We start from the raw sequence: 21305 nt of genomic DNA on the forward strand, positions 1-21305 counted from the left end.
CACTAGTGGTCTCTCCAGGCATGCAGCATCCACCTCGTCCCAAATCTTCCCTTCTCAAAACCAGCAGCGCTGCAGGAGGACACAGCCGTGAAACACCCTGTGAAAATAAAATAAAATTAAAGAGTGAAGTTAGGAACGTGTCCTGCCCGCCTGTTTCTCCTGATGCAGAGTTTCTCCACCTCTGGCGTTTTGAAATTGGCTGCTCCCGTTTTATCAAGTGTACTAAAATCTATATAGTAAATTTATTCAGACTAAAATCGGAGTTAAAAGCTGCTCATTTTAATTTGAAGATTCCAAAGTGGGACTATGGTGCTGTTAAACACATATTTAAGATTCAGTGAGTGTTAGTTAATACTCCTGTGAGCCCAGGCGCAGTAGAAATAAAAGCTTATTTATATAAGAACAGAAACAAGTTTGTCTTTGCTCAAAACAGACTGAAAAATTACTACAGAACTTTTATCTCAGCCTTTATTCAAAACCGCTGTGAGAAGAGGCTAATCATAAAAATAACATACTTGTTAAATCACAGAATCACTAGGTTCACTAGACTTTCCAGATCTCTTGTATTTTTACAATTACTAGAAACATCAGGAAAGACCCAAGGCTGATTTTGTCCCTTTACTGCAGCTGTGCTGATGGCTTTGACGAGGTGATAATTCCGCCTTTTGATTAACTCTGTCCATCACATTTCTCCCCTTATCTTTCCTTGAGGAGGTACCAGCATGACTATTAAAGTTCAACTCGCAAACACTACTCTGATTTTTCCCCCTCTATGCTAAATTTCGAATAGTCTGGCTCTTTACATTTGAATAAACCCCTCTGGCTTGTTTCTCGAGCACTTTTGGGTGTGATGGCGCATCCCCTCTCCCCGCACCCTCCTTCCCCCCGGATGCTCTGGCAGAAGTTGGGGCTCCCCCCCGGCTCCTCCCATGCGCTGTGGGGCTGGAGGCAGCTCTGACCCCTCCCAGGGAGGGAGCTGGGCAGACACAGCCAGTGTTTGCAGCAGAGCCTGACCAGGGACCTCATCCTGCCGAACGCCATCGCTCCTGCAGCAGCAGCATCTCAGCGCCTGACCCCTGGGCACTGTCCTGTCCAGCTCTCCCCACCCAGGGACAGAGATGGTGGCCACCTGCCTGCACCTGGCTGGATTTGTCTGCAGCTTTGTCGGCTGGATCGGGGTGGTTGTGGCCACGGCCACCAACGACTGGGTGGTGACTTGCGGCTACACCATCACCACCTGCAGGAAGATGGACGAGCTGGGGTCCAAGGGGCTGTGGGCAGACTGTGTCATGGCAACAGGTCTCTATCACTGCAAGCCCCTCGTGGACATCCTCATCCTGCCAGGTGAGTGCGTCCCATCCTCCCCTTCCCACCTGGAGGGAGGGCTGGAGCTCCTTCAGCTTCCTCAGCACAGGAGATGCTTCATTAAATGCACTAAAGAGGGTGAATGATAGCTGTTAACATGATTCTCACTGATTTACATCTGGTTTTAATCACACCCAGGTCTCAAGTTTTCTGTGGTTAACTAAAATCTTGTTAATGTTTAATCATTGCTCATAGTAATATCTCACTGCTCCTTTCAAATCTGGATTGCACTTCAAAACATACAGAGCACGCTGAAGTATAATGGAGATAAAATAGATTTCAAGGGGATGGAGAACTATTACAAATGTTAAAGTTTGATTCCTTAAAGTGATTTGGAGCATAATGAATCTCAGTATCTATTATTAATGCTGCAATGGCTTTTAATCTTTTAGAAGATCTTTAGCCTTGATGGTCTTGTAGTTCCCACAGATTCTGAGGCAAGACAGAACTTTTACATGGCAAACTGATTTAACTGCATCTAACTTGATATTTTTTAATGGTATAGTAACTTTCATCCAGTTTGCTGCAAAGCAAAAATTAAGCAAGGTGTTTAGTCAGCATTAATACATCTTTTGAGCTAATTAAACCTGCCAAAGTCTTGTCAGGTCTGGTGCCTGTAAATTTGGTTTGTGAGCTTGCCAGTTTCAATCACTGTTCACTCTGCAGCACTTCTTTCTGCTGTGGTTTAGATTGCAACTCCTCTACCATGTCAGAGGTGCCTCTCTCAAAGCTGACAGGGCAGAAATGACCATTCCTTGTCATTTTCTTTCATTTTTCGTTATTTATTTGTTTACATGATTGTGAAAATAATTTTACAAGAGATTAAAAAGATAATTCCTGAATTTCTCTCTGTTACAGAGCTTGGTCTGTGTCACACAGTGCTTAGCAATGTTCAGTCTCTCATTCTCCCTTACTCTGTGTGTGCTTACTTTTATTTTAGTAAATTTGCCTTCCTTACTGCTACTGTTGTTTAATCTCATCCAGCAGAGGAGAAAGAGAAAGGTTTTGCCCCAAAGAAACATTTGTGAATGTAATTTAGTAAGTGAATGGGAATTGTAGTAGCAGGGAGAAAAACTTCCCTCAAGCAGAAGCAAATCACAAACCAAGATATTTCTGCTTGTAGCCTGTTTGATACCCACAGCTTGGCATGAGAGGGAAATTTATCCTGGTGTGCCCAAAGCTGAAATATATTTAGAGCTTTTCATTGTGTGAGTCAAGTCTTTAAAATGAATTGTTTGTATTCTCATTTACTTGGGATTGATTGCACAGAATCCATACTGGGTACAGCAATCTCCTTTGTTTGGGTCTCCTTTTATGCCCTGAACTCCTCAGGTAATTTTTTTTTTTTTTTTTTTTACATTTCCTAATGAAAAAATCAAGGAAATATTAAATACACACAGTGTCTGCATTTCCAGAAACAGTAAAATTCTCATTCCTGGTGTTGTCCCTGTGTGTCAGTGGGATGTGCTTGAGGCCCCTCTTTGCTGATGTTGGTTGAAGCATCTTGAAATTCCATGTCTGCATCTGACAGCTTCTTTCTGTTAATAAGAAGGGACAGAGAGCCAGCACCCTCACAGTGCTGAGACTGTCCTGAAAACTGGGGGAGGTCACCAGGCACTGGGGCAAATCTGACATTTGTCCTTTTCCTTTTGCTTGCTAGTAATGACCTGGTATAATTCACTTATATGGAATTTTTGTATAGCACATATACATTACATATTAAATATATGTTTTAAAATCTATATATACATATTGCATATAAATATTTTTAAATAATGTATTTTAAATTATATATCATAAATCATGTATTATGATACATAGACCGTCCCAGAGGGGGAGAAATGTCATGGTCCTGCCCAGCACCCCCACAGCCCCTGGTCCCTGTTGTTTCCTGTTGCCTTCTGCACAGGGACAAGTAGGAGAGGAATGGGAGCTGGTGAAATGCCAGGGGATGCTGTGATGTCCATAGGGATCCAGAGGGATAACATGGCCCTTGGTCATGGCAGCTCAAGCAACTCTGCAAGGTACAGTCTCCTCCCTAAGGAAGGGCTGTGCCAATACTCAAGCCATGGATCTCCTCTGAGACCCCTCAGCCAGGCTGAGCCCCTGGGGTGCTGAGATGTGGCTGTGGGTGAGGAGTGTCCCTCCTCATCCTCCTCATCCTCCTCCTCCCAGGTCAGCAGTGCTCATTGCCTTGGGGCAGCTGCTGGCAGCATCCCATTGACCTCCAGTGTCAGGAGTGGGTCTTCAACTATTCAGCTCCCTGAATGATGGGAGAGTCTTTGAGGCTTTAAATCATTGTTATTTAATTTTGAAGATTTTAAATTCTTCCTCTGTAATCAAACTCTCACTATGAAAACATAGGGAAACTCCTTCCTAGACAAAATTTCTCCTACTTTCCCTTCCTGTATTTTCCAGCCCCGTGATTTCTCAGTGTCTCTCAGGGAAGAGCTTGTGTTTTCCAGGCAGTGCTGTTTGTTTGTTGGAAAACTGTGAGCCATGCACACTCCCCACTGCACAAAAGTTTTGATATTCAGCAAAATTTAGATTGCTTTATTTTATATAGACAGAGCAAAGCATCACTGGGAAGACATGAGGGGTCTCTGCTTACTCCACGCTGTCTAAGTTCAGTTTGCAGCTCCTTTTTATAGTATGGTTCTCTTGTAGTAATCAATAATTGTTATTTTTTTGTTGTCATAATTTTGCCAGGTAAGCAGTGGTGGTCAAAAAAAAAACCATCCATGGGATCTCTGGGCAACGTGAAGTTTCTGGGCAATTTGTTAAGTCTCACAGATCTGGTCTGGTAGATAAGGAATGGCAGAAGTTGGGAAATCTGGTCTTAGGCTGCAATTGATCACACAAAGGCAGGAAATCTGATTTTGCAAAATTTTTCAAGCTGTGGGAAAGCCTTGTTTTGCAAACTGGTATTAGATACAACTTACTTAGAAAACATAATATTCATAACAGGGGGATTTGAAACAGAATTCTTTTAATCATATATTTCCCTTTATTCTAGTGTCATGCTTCATTTCAGACCTAAGCATTCTGGTTCATACAAACCTTAATACTTCTATGGTTAACATGAATCTTTTATGAATTACCACAACGGGGATTAACCCATACTCTGTGCAACTCTTGGCTTCTAACCCAAGGGACAAGGAGACCTTCCTTGTGGCAATGATAACCCCCATGCCTTGCTGCCCTCAGGGTACGTCCAGGCCTGCCGGGCGCTGATGATCGCCGCCTCCGTGCTGGGCCTGCCCGCCATCTTCCTGCTGATCACGGTGCTGCCCTGCATCCGCATGGGCCACGAGCCCGGGGCCGCCAAGTACCGGCGCTCGCAGCTGGGAGGGATCCTCATCATCCTGCTGGGTAAGGCTCCTGCAGCCCTCCCTGCTCCTGGGCTGTGAGGATGTTGAGGGTCTGTGCAGGCTGGGCTCCCCTCAGCTCTCCAGCACTGCTGGGGGGACAAAGGCACCGACAGCATGGGAGGACAAGGGGGTGAAACGGGGTGAAGCAGGGATGGAGGGAGGGCTGTGAATCCCTCTGTCTGTGCCTTGGGGACTCCTCAGGCACAGCTCCTCTCAAGGCCATGCACAGGCGGTGGGTTGTGCTGGTTCACCCTGGAAGTGATTTTTGAGAAAGTGTCTAAACTTCCAAAGCAGAGCCTCCAAATTTTCCCTGGGCAGCCAGTGAAAGTAACCTCAGGCACAAGGGAAGGGAAGCCCTTGCTGAACGGGGCTGGCCCCGTGGCAAGCACGGGGGAAGGAGCCTGGAGGTGGCACGGACAGAGGAGGGATGGCAGTGGCACGGGAGGAGGCCTGGCCTGCCCTCTGTGCCTCCCTGCCCCCTCTGCCAGCCTCCCCTCGGCCTCCAAGCTCCCCTGGGAATTTCTTCCCGTCCTCGGTGCTTGTGGAGGAGATTGTTTTGAGCAGCACAGACTGTGGAGCTCATTGTCCCCCATGCAACACCTGCATGTTCTTGAGGCCTCGTCATCTCAGAACAGCCTGCGGGGCCTTGTTTGCACCCGGCTGTGGCAGAGGAGGAGGGGACGGGCAGAGTGGCCTCTTTGTGTGGCTCTGCTGCCCGTTGGCAGCCAGCACTGACATCATGCTCGTCTTCTTTCTTCTTCTTCTTCTTTTTTTTTCAAGTGGGCACTGAATATAGCTGCACATTCAGAAGGGGTGTCCCCTGGATGCTCCTTCCATGCAAGTCGTCCCTTCTCCATCACCTTGTGGTTAGCATGAGTCCATACATCCCAAATCTGAGGGGTTGAGTCCAAGGGGCCCTATTGGTGTCTGTGGAGTTTAAAAGCACGGCTGGAAGTCCTAATATCAGTTTTACAGGGTTTTATAGGACATCCCAATCATGAACAGCCATATTGGAATGTGATCTTCATCCCTGCCCTGGAACCTTGAGTCAGGTATCTGGGCTTGCAGTAGAGAAAGAAAAAGTGGAGGTTTTCTGCCTTTGAATGAAATAGTAGTGCTGGAGAAATCTGCTCTGATGGATTTGCCCTGACCAAGATGGGGAGGGCAAACAGAGCTGCACTTTGCCACAAAAGCCACAAGATTTTGGTTGCAGTCAAGGAGAATTATGCTGCAGGTCAGCCCTGTTTGCATGGCTGCAGATGTGGGAGCAGGATGACAGTCTCTAAAAATCACAAAGGGCAGAGGATGACAGGACCAGCTCACAAATGACAAATTGCAGTGTCAGTGTTGTGTACTGTATCAGAACAAGTGAAATCCTTTATGCTGCAGTGTCCCACCAGGGTCTGGTGTGCCAGTCTCCCATCTCAGTCAGGCTGCAGTGGGACACCAGGGAGGAGAACAGATGTGAGGGGAGGATGGAGAGTTGTGGTGCTCCATAAACCAGGTTCCCCTCTGCCTCACAGCACGGTTTTCTGACTAGGTAGATCCTGTGAGGAAAGGAAATGTGAGAGATCACATCTCCCACATTTGTATCATGGAGACATTGGCAGACAAATGCTCTTTGGGTCAGATCTTATTGATTGTCTCCCCTATGAGCTCTGAAGCACCTACAGGTGAATGATTTACTGGTGTTGCTGATGCCCTGAATGATCTGGGCTGGGATCAGCAGCCTGGTCACAATGTTATAGTCACAATTACAATAATGCTCTTTTTGTCAGGTCACAAATGAAGAATAAATAAGCTCCTTTTGCTCCTAGGTTGCTTTTTTTTTAAAAAAAAGGAAAGAGTAAACCAACCCACATTTACATTTACAAAGCCCATTTTTTTTCCAGGCTCATCGGCAAGACAGTCCCTTTGGAAGAAGAATAATGTAGAGAGTTTAGGACTTTGACATTATTTAAGCTGATTAATGATCTGTTAGTTGCAAGATGAGGTGTCACCATTCCAGAGCATTTAACAAGCATGGAGCAGGCCCTGAAAGATACAATACTGAGTTAAAATCCATTATAGTCTAGAAATAACATGCCCTGGACTGTTTTGATTGACCGTCCGGTCACTGAACTCTCACTCATGGTTTCCACAACCTCACAGGCTCCAGACTTTTCCTCTTAGGGAAGAGCAACACCCAGAGCTCTGGTTAAAAGAAAATGGGCCCCCAAAACACTCCCTAATGCAGCAGAAATAGGGAGTGGAGATGCAAAAAGGGGAGCTGGCCCTGTGGCAACCTTCACTTGCTGCTCAGGGGAGGGATGGCAGTTTGTCACTGAAATTCGTTACAAAGGAAAACAGGGATTGAAACACAGCACAGAGCAAAAAAAAAAAAAAAAAAAAAAAAAATTATATATATCAAAAGCTGAAAAGTTGCCAGGAAAACAATGGGCTCAGATATTCCATTGATTTTTCTGTCCACTGATAATCACAGGCTGTCAGAGACTAACCTGTGTGCACAGCCTGCTATTCTGCTGCTGATGTGTTTATGGCTTTGCTTGATCCTATCTGACCAGAGAATTGATTTATGGCTGAAAACAACCGTCAGCAGAGGTTTGCTCTGAGCTGGTATGAAAACATTTCACACTTTGGTGTTGATGGAAAAACCCTGGTCCAGCCTGTGTTGTTGATGCTAATTTGGAGGACCCCTTGCTGGTAACCAAGGGGGCATTTTCCTGATGGAGGAGAAGGACTCAGACACTGGAAAATAGAATATAGGTTAGTGGGAATTGCTACTACAAAATAAGCCATTGTGTACTAAATAAAGGATGTTAATGAGTTTTTCTAAAGACTGCATGAGGTTTAGTTGTAAAACCATAGATATCAAGATTAGGAGATTGCCTTGAACAGAGAAAAAAAATATGGTATCTGTTCTTTTCAACTAAGTACTTTGAAAGAGGAATCCGTGTGACTTTGAGTCAGCAGTTTGGAATAGTTAAATTTAGATGTGAATGAAAAGTATTCTTTCTTCTGCAGAAAGCCTTTAACTTACTGTTAAGGAATTTGGCAGGGACTCACTGTCCCTTGAATTAGAACAATCCTGTTCCTTCTCCCCCAGCCCCTCAAGCACCTTCTGTGCTTCTTGTCTCTGTGCATGTCCTTCTGACTCCAGCACATCTCTAATGCTGGGTATTAAGGGTTTCAGCTCAGCACACTGAGCTACTGCAAATCCACAGTTAAAAAAGACTTGGAAATACTGAGAGCTGGGATGAATCCCTGTGGATTCACAGCAATCTGATGGAGCAATGAGGTTCATGCCATGCATGAATGCTGAGAGGATTTTTTGGTAGAGGCAGTGGCTTTTACAAGATTGCCTACTCTAGCTGCAAAAAAGCAGACAGGATTTCCACGTGTGCCCCAAAACAGGCCAGTTTTTCCAACTAAATTGGTTGCTCTGGTAGAGAATATTTATTCTCTTTGCAGACCTTCTTTTATTTTTCTGCTAGACTGCATTGTCTACAGCAGCTTTACTGTCTAAAGATTTCTTGTTTAGAGAGAGGCAAAGGGTGTCTCAACATCAGCATAAGAGAAGGGATAACAACTTCTATCTACATTTCTTTTCCATGTAGGCAGCCATTTTAGAACTTGAAACTTGCCCTAAAACTCTGTTTCCAAACTCTTTGGGTTTCTTGTCAAATCACCTTTTTTCCCCCACCCTTTCTTTGTGGTACAACCAGAATAAAATTTGAGCCCACGGAGAGATATTGCAATTGCTGACTGTCCTTTTCCCATCTCCTCAGAGGATTTGCAGCCCAACTTAATCTATGCAGAGCCATGAAACCCAGTCCTGTTCCAGGGCATTCCTCTTGCTCAGCAATGGGGTCACTGGTGACTGAGGGCAGCTGGTGGCCTCCGAGGACAGAGAGGTCAAGTGAACCCATGCAAAGTCCTTGGCTTGTGTTTCACAGCTTTCTGGTATTGTCAGCATTAAAATAAGGTGGTTTTACATGTAGTGGAGCCACATGCACAAGAGATGCCATTGTGTGAGCATCCCTGAGAGCTCTCCTCACCCCAGTGCAAGTGTTTTCTTCGGTCTTGTCTTGTGGGGGAGGGTCAGGAGAGATAAGGCTCTTATAGTCTATAGACAAATATATATATATATATTTACTGCTGACAGAGAAAGAAAAGATGATTGTGTTTTTTCGGACAACAGAGCAGCTTTGTTCCCAGTTCCCATCAGAATGCTTTGTGAATTCCCAACTGATACATTTTTGTTTTAAAGCATTGGAGGTTCATGAGCTGTTTGCAGGACCACTCCACACGCAGGAGAAATGCTCTTCTCCCCTTCCTGCCGTCTCCAAAATTCCTTCCAAAGCTGCAGGACCTTTCCTTTGAGGAGGCCCAAAATTATTTCTGGCTTTATAAGCATCCTTCAAATGTTCTTCTCTTTTCCATAAGAAAATATTTTCTCTCACAATAACTGCAGCTTTGGGGATGGGTTTTTTGCTGTACCGGCCAGGAGCTACAGTTTATTCTCTGCTTTAACTAAACAATTTTATTTTTAATCTCACCCCTTTCTTTTTCCCTTTTGCAACCTTAACTTTCTGACACTGCCTCCAGATACCTTTTAACACGGTCGGTGGAAATCTGTAACGCTGCCATGGTCCTGTTATTGTTTTGCTCTGATTCTCTGATAGCCACAAGGATGGAGTCCTGCACAGCTTGTCCCGGAGGCAAGTAAATATTGACAGATTAATTCTTCTCAGATGTACAGGCCATCAAGGAGTATTGTTTTAGGACCAGCTCCTGGGAGGTGATTAACACCATCAACTCCTGTTGCCCTCAGTGCATGTGGGGACTCTGTGGGGACTGTCTCCCTTACATGTCACCTCACAGCACCACTGCAGCTGCCTTCTGGCTTTTTGTGGAAAAACCCCCTATGGAATATCAAGTAAAATGTGTAGCCTGCAGTCATTTTTTGACCCGCTGTAGTCTCTAGGTAGGATCCTATTTTCACTTCCCCAGACTCTTCATTTCCCATTTTTATTCAATTCACTAAATGTCTGGAGAGCCTTACTGACTTTGTCCCCATTGCTTGATAGAAATTTTCCACAGGGAAATAGAATCTATTTTGCAGACCTGAGAGACATTTCCTTTTCCATGAATAAAACCCCAGCAATGCCTAACTGCTGCTTATTTTGTCCCTACTCATTTTCTGCCTGGGGTTCATAAACCCCCTCTGTGTTAGAGTGCTGGGATATTTTGGTGATGTTTATGTGACCACTCAGTAGAGCCACTGCAATGATGAGGAGTGACGCAGAACATGAGTTCATTAGGAAATGGGGATTTAAACCAGTTCATGCTGGTCCACAGACTCACTGACCCATATGGTTTTCATGGCCTTGCTTCATATCCAATCTATTCCTAATTCAGCAGTTCTCCAGAACATCAGTTTCAAGGATGACTCTCATTTTTCCCTCTTCAAGATATTTCTAGGGAACAAATCTGTTTCCCTTTTAATAAACATATCAAATTGTGTCAGGCAGCAGTTGTTTTTCTTTCTTGTTGGTGCTTGAGAGAGATGCTGTTGTCTCTCCATCTCTCACCCCTGAGGCTCCGGTGTTGCCTTCCTCTTGGAGATCTCTTGGACCCAGCCCTGACACCGCCGCTTCTGGGTGCCACTGTGGGACAGGAAGGGAGGAGGGATGGCTTTCCTCTTTGTCCCCAGACACGTGTGCCCCAGAGTGTCACTCCCTCCAGCTCAGAGCCCTCACGCTGTCCTTCCCCTCCTCCTTTCCCCAGCCATGTGCGGCGTCGTGGCCACCATCTGGTTCCCGGTGTGCGCCCACCGCGAGACCACCATCATGAGCTTCGGCTACTCGCTGTACACGGGCTGGATCGGCTCCGCCCTCTGCCTCTTCGGGGGCTGTGTCATCGTGTGCTGCTCGGGGGACGCGCAGACCTTCGGCGAGAACCGCTTCTACTACGGCTCGGGCTCCAGCTCGCCCACCCACGCCAAGAGCGCGCACGTCTAGAGCCCCGGGGACGCCCCACGGCTGCTGTCGGATGCTTTGGCTGGTGGGTTCATGTGCCCTGGGTTTGCTTCTGCTGTCAGGCTCCCCGGGGGAGATTTAGAAAAGCAGCACAAATGTCTGGTAGTCTGAAGCATTATTCTCCCCGTCTCTTCCCCTCCTTTCTCTAGAAAGACAGCTCCAAGCCAGCCCTACCTCTTGGTCCTCACCGTTTTTGTCCCAACCACCTGCCCCATCTTCTTGCAGCCAGGATGGTTTGGGGTTGTGGTGTGGGTTTTAGGGATTTTAGTTTATCTTCTAGCTCCCCTGATTGTAGGAGAGTTTAAAGCAATAAAACAGAAATGAGAGAGACGCTTCCCCATTGTTAGGAGGACTCTGACAGCTTCTCCCCCATCCTCGCTGTTTGATTTCTCCCACTCAAGGTCACAGCTCTGGCAGGGCTGGGGAGAGAGGATAGGGAGGAAGGCTGTCCTCTCCCACAGGGCAAATGTTTCTCTTTTGGAACAAGAGGAGGGGATTTTTTCTGCCTTTCTCTGTAAATACTTTTGTATGAGTCTGATCATTTCAGTAACAGTGTTTCCCCCACCCCCACAGTCATCAGTATGAAGGAAACCGAACCCAAAGGTCCTAATGACATGGTAGATAACAGTGCCTTTTTAAATAGTTATAAATGACTTTGGGGGCTCTAATCCCTGCCCTCTGATTTAGTTTCTTTTTTTTTTTTTTTTTCTTTTGTACAGATCAGTTACTAAAAAATGTATTTTTACATTTTTTTAAACTCTTTTCTTCTTCTAAGTTTGTGTTCCATCTTGCCTTGTTAAAGCAGCCCATTTTAACATGCAGTATAATGTACCTGTTACAATACAATTCTGGTGAGTACTGATGATGCCTTTGTACTTTCAGTGAAATACTGTACAATAAATAACAGAGTACCTGCAAACCCTGACTTCTTTTCTTTCTTTCCTTCCTTCCTGTGTGTTTCCATAGCTGGTTTTTCCATGACGGGGATTTGCCAATGATTTTGAAGATTTTTTTTTTTTTAATAGCTGTTCAGGATGAACAATTCTGCTCTGCTGTGGCATTAAATGAAAGATATTTAAAGTATGAGTAAACTTTCTGTCCATTATCCTTTGGTTCTTTCAGTGCTTCCAGTAGCAGTCTGTACCTGTGGTAGCCACTTGTGGATTTCTTTATATTGGGAAGAGTTAGAAAGCCCCTGAAGTGGTGGTGATGACCCTGAACGCTGTGAAGTTGAGACCTTGTGTTGCTGAAAGTTCTTTCAACTAAAGCAGGAGTCTGATCTGGGGTCATAACTCTGATTAAAACTGTGTAAGATCAAGATCTAACTCTGTCCTTACCAGAGTCTGTAGCAATTTAATTACACTGATACAAAATCCCATCTGTTCCCAGAGATGTTAACTCACTTCAAACAATTTGTGTAAGCCAAGAGAAGGAAAAGAGGAGTAGCTGCTGCTCACTGGGGCAAGAGGACAGCCCCAGTGGAGAGGCAGGAGAAGGGTCTGAGCAACCAAGTTTTTTGTGGTGATGAATAATGGGAAAACAAGGCTGTTGGTCAAGCCTCGTGCATTCTGGACTGTCCTTGCTCTGCTTCAGCTAGAGAAACCGAACTGAGTGACGCAGCCCCGGGCAAGGATGCTGCAGCTCCCACCTCTCCCCTCCCGCACGTGGGGAGCTGGAGCGTTCCAAAGGAGCCGGCGGGAGGCTGGCTGTGCTCCACGGGCTCCCTTTGCCTGCCTGCCCAGGGATGGGCAGCATCCCCAGCATCCGCCTCTCCCAGCGAGCAGCTCTGCTGTGTGAGCTGTGCGGCGGCCCCGGGGCGGTGGCAGGACACTTGTGCCCATGACATCAGGGGCAGGGCACAGGCGGTTCTTGTGCAGCCGGAGGACGCTGTCAGTGCTGCCATTGATGTGCGGTGCCCCGGGCGGAGGGGGGCACAGACGTGCCAGCTTGTGCAGGCTGCCAGCGCTGATTGTGGATTGTGCCCGCGGGTTTAGCCTTTAACCCCGGCACCGACTGCGGCGTGCGACACCTCGGAGCAGAAATCTCGTGGGATGCTGCCCACAAACAGCCCTGCAGCAAACTGGGAGGGTGTGTCGGGTGTCCAGGGGAGGGTTTTGGGAACGAGCCCTGCCAGGCAGTGCTTAGGAGAATTTTTTTTTTCTGCCCAAACCCTTAGGATGCACCTTGTCACTCCCAGTCTCACCCATTCCGTGATCCTCATTCCCTTGGCAGGGGATGGTGCTGGAGCTCTGTGTGCTCTGCCCACAGCCACAGGTTACCAGCATTCGACCCTAAATCCAACTCTTAAAAGGCCCTGGAAGTGCTGCTCAGAGGAAGGAAGAAATTTTATTTCAGGGAAAAGAATTAAAAACTAAACAAAGCAAAGCAACCCAGCAGCTGCAGGGAAAAATGTACATCTGCATCCATGGGGTGCAAGGAGATGGGGCCAAGAATGTGATGGGGTATTAGTGCTGGCACCACAGAGGGGAAGTGTTCTGAGGAAGCATAAAGAACATTAACCTTATTTAGCTTTTAAAGGATCAAAGCTGAAACACCTGCTTTGTGCCCCCACCAAAACACCCTGCTCCCCAGTGCAGCTCTCTTGGTCTGGATTTGCCATGGCACTATTGGCTCATGAAGGCTTTTAGTGCTCATTTGCTGACCCAAAGCCTCAAAATAGGATCAAATATAATTCTCCTGAATCGAAAAACTGCTCCACACCATTCCTAACACCAAGTGTGGAGTGGTGGCTGTGAGCCATGGTGGTCACCCCAGTGTGGAGGTGATGGTCCCTGATGCCCAGCAGAGCTCTGCCCAGCTCCCCCAGCACCAGCTGGAGCTCCTCATCCCATCCCAATGATGGGGACAGCACCTGGCAGGCTCCCCACTCCCCAATAACAGGGGCAGCAGGAAGGGGCCCTTGGGGGCACACTGGTGGCCTTCAGCACCCCTAAGGGGACAGAGCTGTGTCTGCCTCTCCACAGCCCCACTGCCCATGCAGGGAGGGGACAGTGCTGTGACACCCCAGTTCCCCCAAGGAAAGGTGAGTGCCACCAGATGGGAAGATTGGTGCACCATTTGCACTGCAATAGTCAACCTGTGGTCATTGGCTTTAGGTTTTTTCCTTCTTTTTTTTTTTATTGTGTAAACAGATAACCATTTTCTCTCACAACACTGCAAGTAAACAACAAAGTCAGCCTGCTGAAATGGATCTTGTAAAATGGAATTTTTGAATCTTAAAGCAAGGCTTTGTTAATCTCTAGCTTCAATTTAGCACTGAAAAAATATCAGAACCTCAGGTACTGATTGGCTTAAAAAAATTTACATGGGAATTTTTTTTATTACTTTTTGGTTTAGTGTTTAATTTAAAAGATTTACATTACTATGGAAACTAATTCTAAGACACATTTGTCTCTGGCTTTCTTTACAAATCCCTTAGTTCCTTTTTGATTTTTAAATGTAAAGGCACACAATAAAGCTTTATGCATTTATTAAAATATACAGATTTTGGTAATTTTAGATTTTTTTTTTCTTAGTATCTTGATTATATATATGTATTATATGTATAGTTGTCAACAACACAGTCATTTGAAAATAAAAATCACTCCATAACATATCTGCATATTTTTTTTCTTTCTCATGACACACTACAAGACCCCATTGTACAATGCACCAATGGGCTTCTGGAAACCACAAAAAAAAAAAAAAAAAAAAAAAAAAAGATGGATAGAACAAACTGCTTTTAACAAATACACCAACTTCATACCAGAACTGCAGAGAATTGTTACACCAGAAAATACCACCTGCAAAAAAAAGAGCAAGATATACATCAGAAAGACCGAACAAAACAAAGTGAAGGTCATTTACAAGCTGAATTTACAACATCCCACGTTGCTGGGGTGTGATTTCGCTGCCATGTGGAGGATGCTGGAGTGCTGGGCCTCAGACCAAAGGGGACAGTGTGGAGTGAATTTGTGGAGGGGCTGAGATCCTACAGAGTCGACCTGGAAGGTTTGAGGTATTTATGCTCCATCTGTACCATGCATTTGGTGCCTCAGGGCATGTACCTGTGGAGGGCAGGCACGGAGGGGCTTTGTGCCTCTCACCAGAGGTGGGAGCAGGATGGTCCCGCTCTGCCATGTCCTGCTGATGGCTCAGGGATGTGAGAGCCTCCCTCAGGGAAAGGCTGGAGTTGGGGCTACAGCAGAGCAAGCATTTGCACTTCTTTCCAGCCTCCTGGCCAGCAGTGCCCAGAGGTGATGGACACACCTGAACATTTTGCCTTCTCAGCCTTTGCTCGTGCCCACTGGAGAGCCCAGTGCTGCTACAAGAGACAGCATGTGAGTTCCCAGAGGCTGAACCTGCACCTCTCCCAGGAACTGCCACCCAGAACAGGGAGCAGGGGTCCTGTTAACCAGCCCTTGGCCACTGGCAAACCCCCAAGACCTGTGGCTTGGTCACCTTCTCCTTAAACACCTCTGCTGGGTGGGATGTGGTCGGCTCAGGAGGAGGGTACAGCTCCCACCCCCAGCCCACGGGGAATGACAGCAGCCCACGCACATCCGACGGTGCCATGGCATCAAATGCTGTTCCTGCTGGTCCAGAATGGGGCACAGCCATCCTGCCCCAGCACTTCCCCAGGAAGGGGGAGGAGGATGGGTGAATGGGAACAGGGGCAGCCAAAAGGCTGCTCAGATCCAATGAAGCTCCTACAGACACCAAAGAACAAAAGGTCAAACCCTTGTCAAATTACTCGGCGTAACTAGAGCGGACGTGACGACAGACACTGGTACTGGTAACTGCTCTGTAGCAAGAGATTAAGGCTGCAAGAAGAATGGGCTTCGACCCAACAGGGTGCTTGGGCATAAGTTTGTGGCTCAGCAGATGCCCAAATACCGTGTGGAAGCAGGACAAAAACAACTGCCTTGGATATGGTATAGTACTAGAGCTGGTAGGAAAATAGCGTCAGTCTTTCTCCCTGAAAACATAAAGCCAGACCTGTGAGGTGCCATCTCTCTTGGGTACTTCTAAGGCATCAAGGAGGAGAGCAGCCAAGCGTGGGTGAGCAGTGGCTGTAGCAAGAGGAGCTCAGCACTGCAGAGGTTTCCAGAGCTGGCCCATGAGCAGTGCATGTTGCAACAGCTTTTCAGTGGGACACACTCAGGATTTCTGCTTGTAGAAGCATGTTAAGGGTGGACAGCAGAAGTTGATGCCAGAGCAAAGTTTACAGGTCCTTTATCCAAATCCTCACTCCCACCCTGAAGCTGCTGCAGAAGCCAAACTTCCCTTGGCTTGCCCAGAGGGCTCCAGGTTGAGATCTGCAGAACTGGATGCTCTTCTCCACAGGGAAAAGGACTGTAGTTTATCACTGTTTGGGACAGGAGCTGGAGGAAAACTTTTTCAGCCCCAGGCAGAGTGTCTCCATCCATCCCTTGCATTCCAGGAGTGATGGGGAAGGGCACAGGTCCCTTTGCACAAGGCACCCTTTGCACACTCTGCTCGCCCACAGAGGGTGCCAGGCAGGTGTTTTGGGAGCCTGAGCACCCAGTGAACCAAAGCATTAATGATTCTCAATATCCACAAGGATATTTCTATATTGGAAATCCTGCCCCTGTTGATGTTAAATTGTCCCTGGGATGCCAGCAGCAGCCCATGGTATGGGGGGTTGGTCTGGGCTACACTGGATGGATCCATCTGCAGCCTTCAGCAGCTGGGGGGAGGATGGGAGCTACTGTCTGATGGGTTTTGGTTACTTATTTTTTTTTGTTTTATTCAGAAAGATGTTCCTCCACCAGAGTGTTTTACACAAAGCATGATGGGCTCCACAACTGGATTTGCTGATAATCCCTGACCAAACCCCATCACTGCTGACTGATGGTTTGTGGTGACACTGGCAGCAGGGAGTCTGATGGCACTTCTGGGGGCCATGGCCGTGTTCAGGGAGTTTAACATCCACCTGCTGACCACCTCTGTCCTGTGAGCCAGCAGCTCTGTTTGGTTTCAGACTGAAATACGGACACTTACGGAATGAGCAGCATTTCAGTGTTTTTCATACAGCACCCACCAAGCCAAGCCAAAACCAGAGAGTATTGTACAAGGTGCAGATGGCAGTAGGGAGACAGATTTCAGCCGTCAAATCCTCTCTTCTTGCTAGCCATGGCCCAGCCCCACCAGCACATGGCTGACCCATGGATGCTGCTGCTTTGTGAGGGCATGGATGGGTGTCTGGAGCACTGAGGGAAGAGTGAGCACTGGAAGGTGCCCAGCACGGTGAGGGAATCATAGCACAGTCATTTTCGTAAAAGACACAAGGTGGTGGAAGCAGTGCTCAGCCTCAGACTGGTGATGCTCAGAGGAATGTGTGTACATTCGTACAAAGAGGGTTGAGCCAAGAGTGGGTCACAACCATCACTTGTCCTGGAATGGGATCAGGCTCCCAGCCACAGATGTGGGGGATTGGGCTGAACCAGGACTTAAAGGTTGGACTGAAACATGGACTAATTTTGAATCAGGGTTTGGGGAAGCACTGCTCTGTGCAGCAAGCCAGAACGGGCCATGGAAACCTGTATGATGGAACCAACTATACATCTTTGAGCTACTCCCAGGGAAGAGTGTGTGTCCATCTCCATTTAGTACCTACCCACCTCTCTGTGCCTCTGACTCAGCTATCACTTCTAGGTGGTTCAAAGGAAAAAAACACCCATGCCAAGAAAGTGCCAAAAACTTTGGCATCCCACTGCTGCGGCCATTGGGTGGGCATTCCCCAGGGACAATTTGACTTGTCCCCTCATGCGGCTCCTTCCACCACTCAACACCCTCCTGGTTTGGCACGTCTCCCACTCCGCTGCCTGTGCTGGTGCAGCTGGTGCTGGGAGATCAGCCAGTGCTGGAGGATCAGCCAGCATTCACTAGAACGAGACCCGACTGGTGGAGCTGGGACGGACCGCGGGTGGTTTTGGTTCGGGATCAACGGCAATCGCAGAGCGTGTCCTGGAGGTGAACAGGGTGGTGGTGAGGACACAGGGAGGATGGGGCAGGATGGGGGAGCCACAGGGACCCTTCCTCATCACCGGGGTGGTGCGGTGCCCCTCTGCCTGTCCTCTACTCGGGCGAGTAGTCCAACTCATCGTTGGCGATCAGCGCATCTGACGGCGGTTTGTGCCGGCCTTTGCTTTTCGACCTGCCACTTGTCCGATGGCTTTCCTTGGCGCCCGCCATTTGCTGGTACGAGAAGCTCTTGTCCTCAGAAGGACCCCAGCTCTCACCCTCAGGGGCGAAGGAGAAGCCATCATCCACGGAGAAGGGGTCGACATCCACGTCGTAGCGCTGGTAGGTGCTCTGGTGCAGAGCCTCCTCCCGGGCGCTGATCTCCAGCGTGCTGTTCCACATCCCGTAGCCAAAGTAGATGAGCAGACCTGGGGTGGGCAAGAGAGAGAGGGTTGGACCCTATGGAAAGTGGTTATCTCATTTTCTTCTGCCTTCACTCAGAGTTAGGATTAAAACACGAAAGAGACAGATTTCTCGTTGAGACTTGGTTGCTTATTAAACATTATCTAAAGTACAGAGTGTTTTTTAGTACTTTTAGCTATTAAGCTAAAAGTGAGAAAATGGAGGTGAATCTAGCTAGATACAAGGTCTTTTAAAGCCTAATTATCCAAATAAGAGCTAACATCTATGTTATTTATACTTTTGACCCAATGACCCAGTAACAGGTGTTTACCTGTGACCCACACTGCGGGATTTTCCATCCAACCAAAAACTACTACCTAAAATCATGAAGAAGAAAGAACAAGAAGGAAAAAAGAGACGACACCCAAGAACGTCCATCTTGTCCCATGCCTATTACTATATTCTAGAACACTAAATTCAAAACCCTTCACCATGTGAAATTACACACTTTTATTCTAAATACACACTGTGATTTTAACCCTATCAATCAAATTTGGAAGCCTTCTCCAAGGCCTCAAGTCAAAAGCATTGTTCCCCAGGGGGTCGGTGTCAAAAAACACAGAAAGTTCAAAACTCCCAGGCTTCTGGGTTCCAACAGGACCCAAACTACCCACCAGTCCCATTAACCCTACCAGATGTCATCTTCCTGCACAAATGCTTTCACTGGCAGCAGATATATGCAGACATCTGATTTCCAGTGGATCATGGGATTAACCTACCCCAGACATCTGCACAGAGAAATCCAGGCTCCACATGCTGTGTGCTAGCCATGGGGGATATGTGAGGTTAAATCAGGACCACACATCTCTGCCAGAAAAAACAATGGGATGCCCCATCCCTAACATGGATGGGCTGGTGGAGCTCATCACACCTAATGCAGTGGTTTAATTAACTCGTTGCCATTGCTGGCAAACTCAAGAGGTGTTAGTTGTACCCACAGGGCAAAGCGTTTAATTACAGCAGATTAAATTGATGCTTTGGAGTAATCTTTACTTCTAGGTAGAAGGACTTTCCCTGGATTTGCAGCTTCACATATTGCCTTCAGCGAATAAAAAAGCACTGAGTATGTCTTCCCAGCCCAAAAATTCAGATGGCAGCTCCCGCCCAATGGCTCAGCTTGGAGGAGGTATAAAAGATGCTTTGTTCCCCTTTGGTTTGTAGAGTAAGTGGGTTAGAATGTAAAGCACTATGCTGGGTTCCTGGTTAGGTGTCAGAAAGACTTAATTTGGGAAAGAAAAAAAGGGGTCCACAACAGAGTCTGTGATTCCTAAGATGACCCTACCCTGAAGTTAAGAACTTGGGCTAAAAGTCTACAGATCTGACTTTCCCAGGGCTTCTGGGATTGGGCAGCCCTGAAATACTGGTGTGGGCTGCTGAAGAGCTCAAGTGGGTGACAGCAATAAATCAGGCTGACTTCTGTACAAAACCTGCCTGCGAGGCAATTTCCAGAGCCCGCCTACTTTGCATCAAAAAAACCATCAAAATAGTCACCTTTGCATGGAGTCATTCCCTTCCATGAAACTGATGTTTTCTGGAGGTGTAATTTTCCATTTAGCTGTGGTTCGGGGGCTGGATAAAATGAGTTTCTAAAAACTTCAGGATGGCAAGGGGCAGGTGAGAAGATACTGGGTATGTCCCAGGCTTTAGCCTGTGTGCTTTAATTAGGGAAGCTGTTATTACCAAGACCATTCCAAAAGAGTATCATGATAAAGTTAAAATAAATGAACCTGGGACTCACCCACAAAGCACCAGACAGCAAATCGGATCCAGGTAACTGTGGAGAGCTTCAGCATGAGATAGATGTTCACCAGCATGGCAAAGGCAGGGACAAAGGGCAGACATGGGGCCATGTAGGGAAGCTTCTTGGGATTTTCTGGCTGCTGCAAGATCACAAACACCAGCACAGCTATGAGCAAGACCATCAGCACAACCAGGAGGACAGCCCACCAGCTCTGCTCAGAGATGTAGTCTGAGCCAAAAATGATGAAGGAGCAGAAGATGAACATCAGGACAAAGAGCAGGAGCACACAGGTGGTGACCGTGTGGCCGGTGGCCGCCGTCGGGCGATCCATTTTACCCGGCAGCCCCAGGTGGATCCGCATCGTGTAGTACCGGGGGCCGATCAGCTTCTTCAGCTTGATGAGATAGATGTTCTCAGACTCATCTGCCTCTATCCCCGAGGTCATGTCGACAGTGCCGTAGTTGGGGTGATTCACGTTGTAGGTGGATTTATCGGATTTCCCAATCAGCATCTCGTTATCTCCCAGCGACGGCAGATTTTTCGCCCCACACGTGTTGGTCGGTGGGCCAGAGAACTCCTCTCCTTCACTCCCAGGGGAGCAAGCTTCCTTCTCACAGTCAGCCAGGATGCCCTCCTTCTTCTTGGTGTGCTCCTCGGAGAGGAATTTGACGAAGCCGTCGATGTCGCTCTCGGGCTGGTAGCGGAGGAGCAGGACGCAGACGGACACCAGCGTGTAGGCGAGCAGGGTGCCAATGGACATCATCTCAATCAGGTCCCTCAGGCTGACCAGCAAGGAGAGCAGAGCTGCCAGGAACCCGGACACGATACAAGCCACAACTGGGGTTTCTGTGTAAGAACTGACGTGGGACAAAAACCTGGAGCGCAGAACAGACACAGAAAGTTAAAATCACAGAGGTTCCCTGTTGCAATAACCCTTCCCTGGTTGCAGGGGACAGTCTCAGGGATTCCTTCAGGTCTTGTTGCTTTTTGGAACTTTGATTCCAGGTGGGGATTGGCAAAGCTACTGAAGTTGAATCTGGAGTTACATCTGGGTCTGACCAGCTCTTCAATGAGCACTTGGATACTTGCAAATAAGCACACAGATTTTATCCATATAAACTGCTCTCCTTTGCAAGTAGCTCTTGAATTAAACACTCATCCTCACCTAATCAGAATCACCAGTACCAGCACCAAATGAGAAACTAGGGTAGACTGCTCCTGATACTTTTCCCTCAGGATATTGCTTTGGCTTGTTCTCCATTCTGCACCCACCATGTCTGTGTGTGCCCATTGCTCCCTGTAGTGACAGCACTATTGGGGTGTTGGCACCCCCAAACC

At 47.4% G+C, this 21305-nt stretch overlaps 3 protein-coding genes across 5 annotated transcripts in view; 2 read left to right on the plus strand and 1 right to left on the minus strand.

The window, feature by feature from the left end:
• Positions 1-21305, plus strand: part of SKIL (SKI like proto-oncogene) — an 80011-nt gene that overhangs the window by 21253 nt on the left and 37453 nt on the right. The gene's annotated exons all lie outside the window — the stretch shown is intronic.
• On the plus strand, positions 978-11696 carry CLDN11 (claudin 11). The gene is made up of 3 exons (XM_079314649.1): positions 978-1344; positions 4573-4737; positions 10527-11696. Exons 1-3 carry the CDS (start codon positions 1119-1121, stop codon positions 10757-10759), a joined length of 624 nt encoding a protein of 207 aa, XP_079170775.1. The 5' UTR covers positions 978-1118; the 3' UTR covers positions 10760-11696.
• SLC7A14 (solute carrier family 7 member 14) overlaps positions 13889-21305 on the minus strand; it is a 30608-nt gene continuing 23191 nt past the window's right edge. For 2 of the 3 annotated variants that reach the window (XM_079314639.1, XM_079314640.1), the window contains 2 exons: positions 19965-20842; positions 13889-18192 (listed from right to left, as the gene is read on the minus strand). In XM_079314639.1, the coding sequence (XP_079170765.1) occupies positions 17879-18192; positions 19965-20842 (1192 nt within the window). In that variant the 3' untranslated portion in view covers positions 13889-17878. Of the gene's footprint in view, positions 18193-19184; positions 19266-19964; positions 20843-21305 lie in introns of all 3 variants that reach the window. The other variant, XR_013775415.1, reaches the window with a different exon arrangement.

Source organism: Erithacus rubecula, assembly GCF_903797595.1.
Source record: "Erithacus rubecula genome assembly, chromosome: 11".
Classification (NCBI taxonomy): domain Eukaryota; kingdom Metazoa; phylum Chordata; class Aves; order Passeriformes; family Muscicapidae; genus Erithacus; species Erithacus rubecula.

Coding starts and splice junctions, on each gene's coding strand:
- CLDN11 (XM_079314649.1), top strand. CDS start 1,119: ATGGTGGCCACCTGCCTGCACCTGGCTGGATTTGTCTGCAGCTTTGTC. Junction 1,345..4,572: donor GGACATCCTCATCCTGCCAG/GTGAGTGCGTCC, acceptor TGCTGCCCTCAG/GGTACGTCCAGGCCTGCCGG. Junction 4,738..10,526: donor GATCCTCATCATCCTGCTGG/GTAAGGCTCCTG, acceptor TCCTTTCCCCAG/CCATGTGCGGCGTCGTGGCC.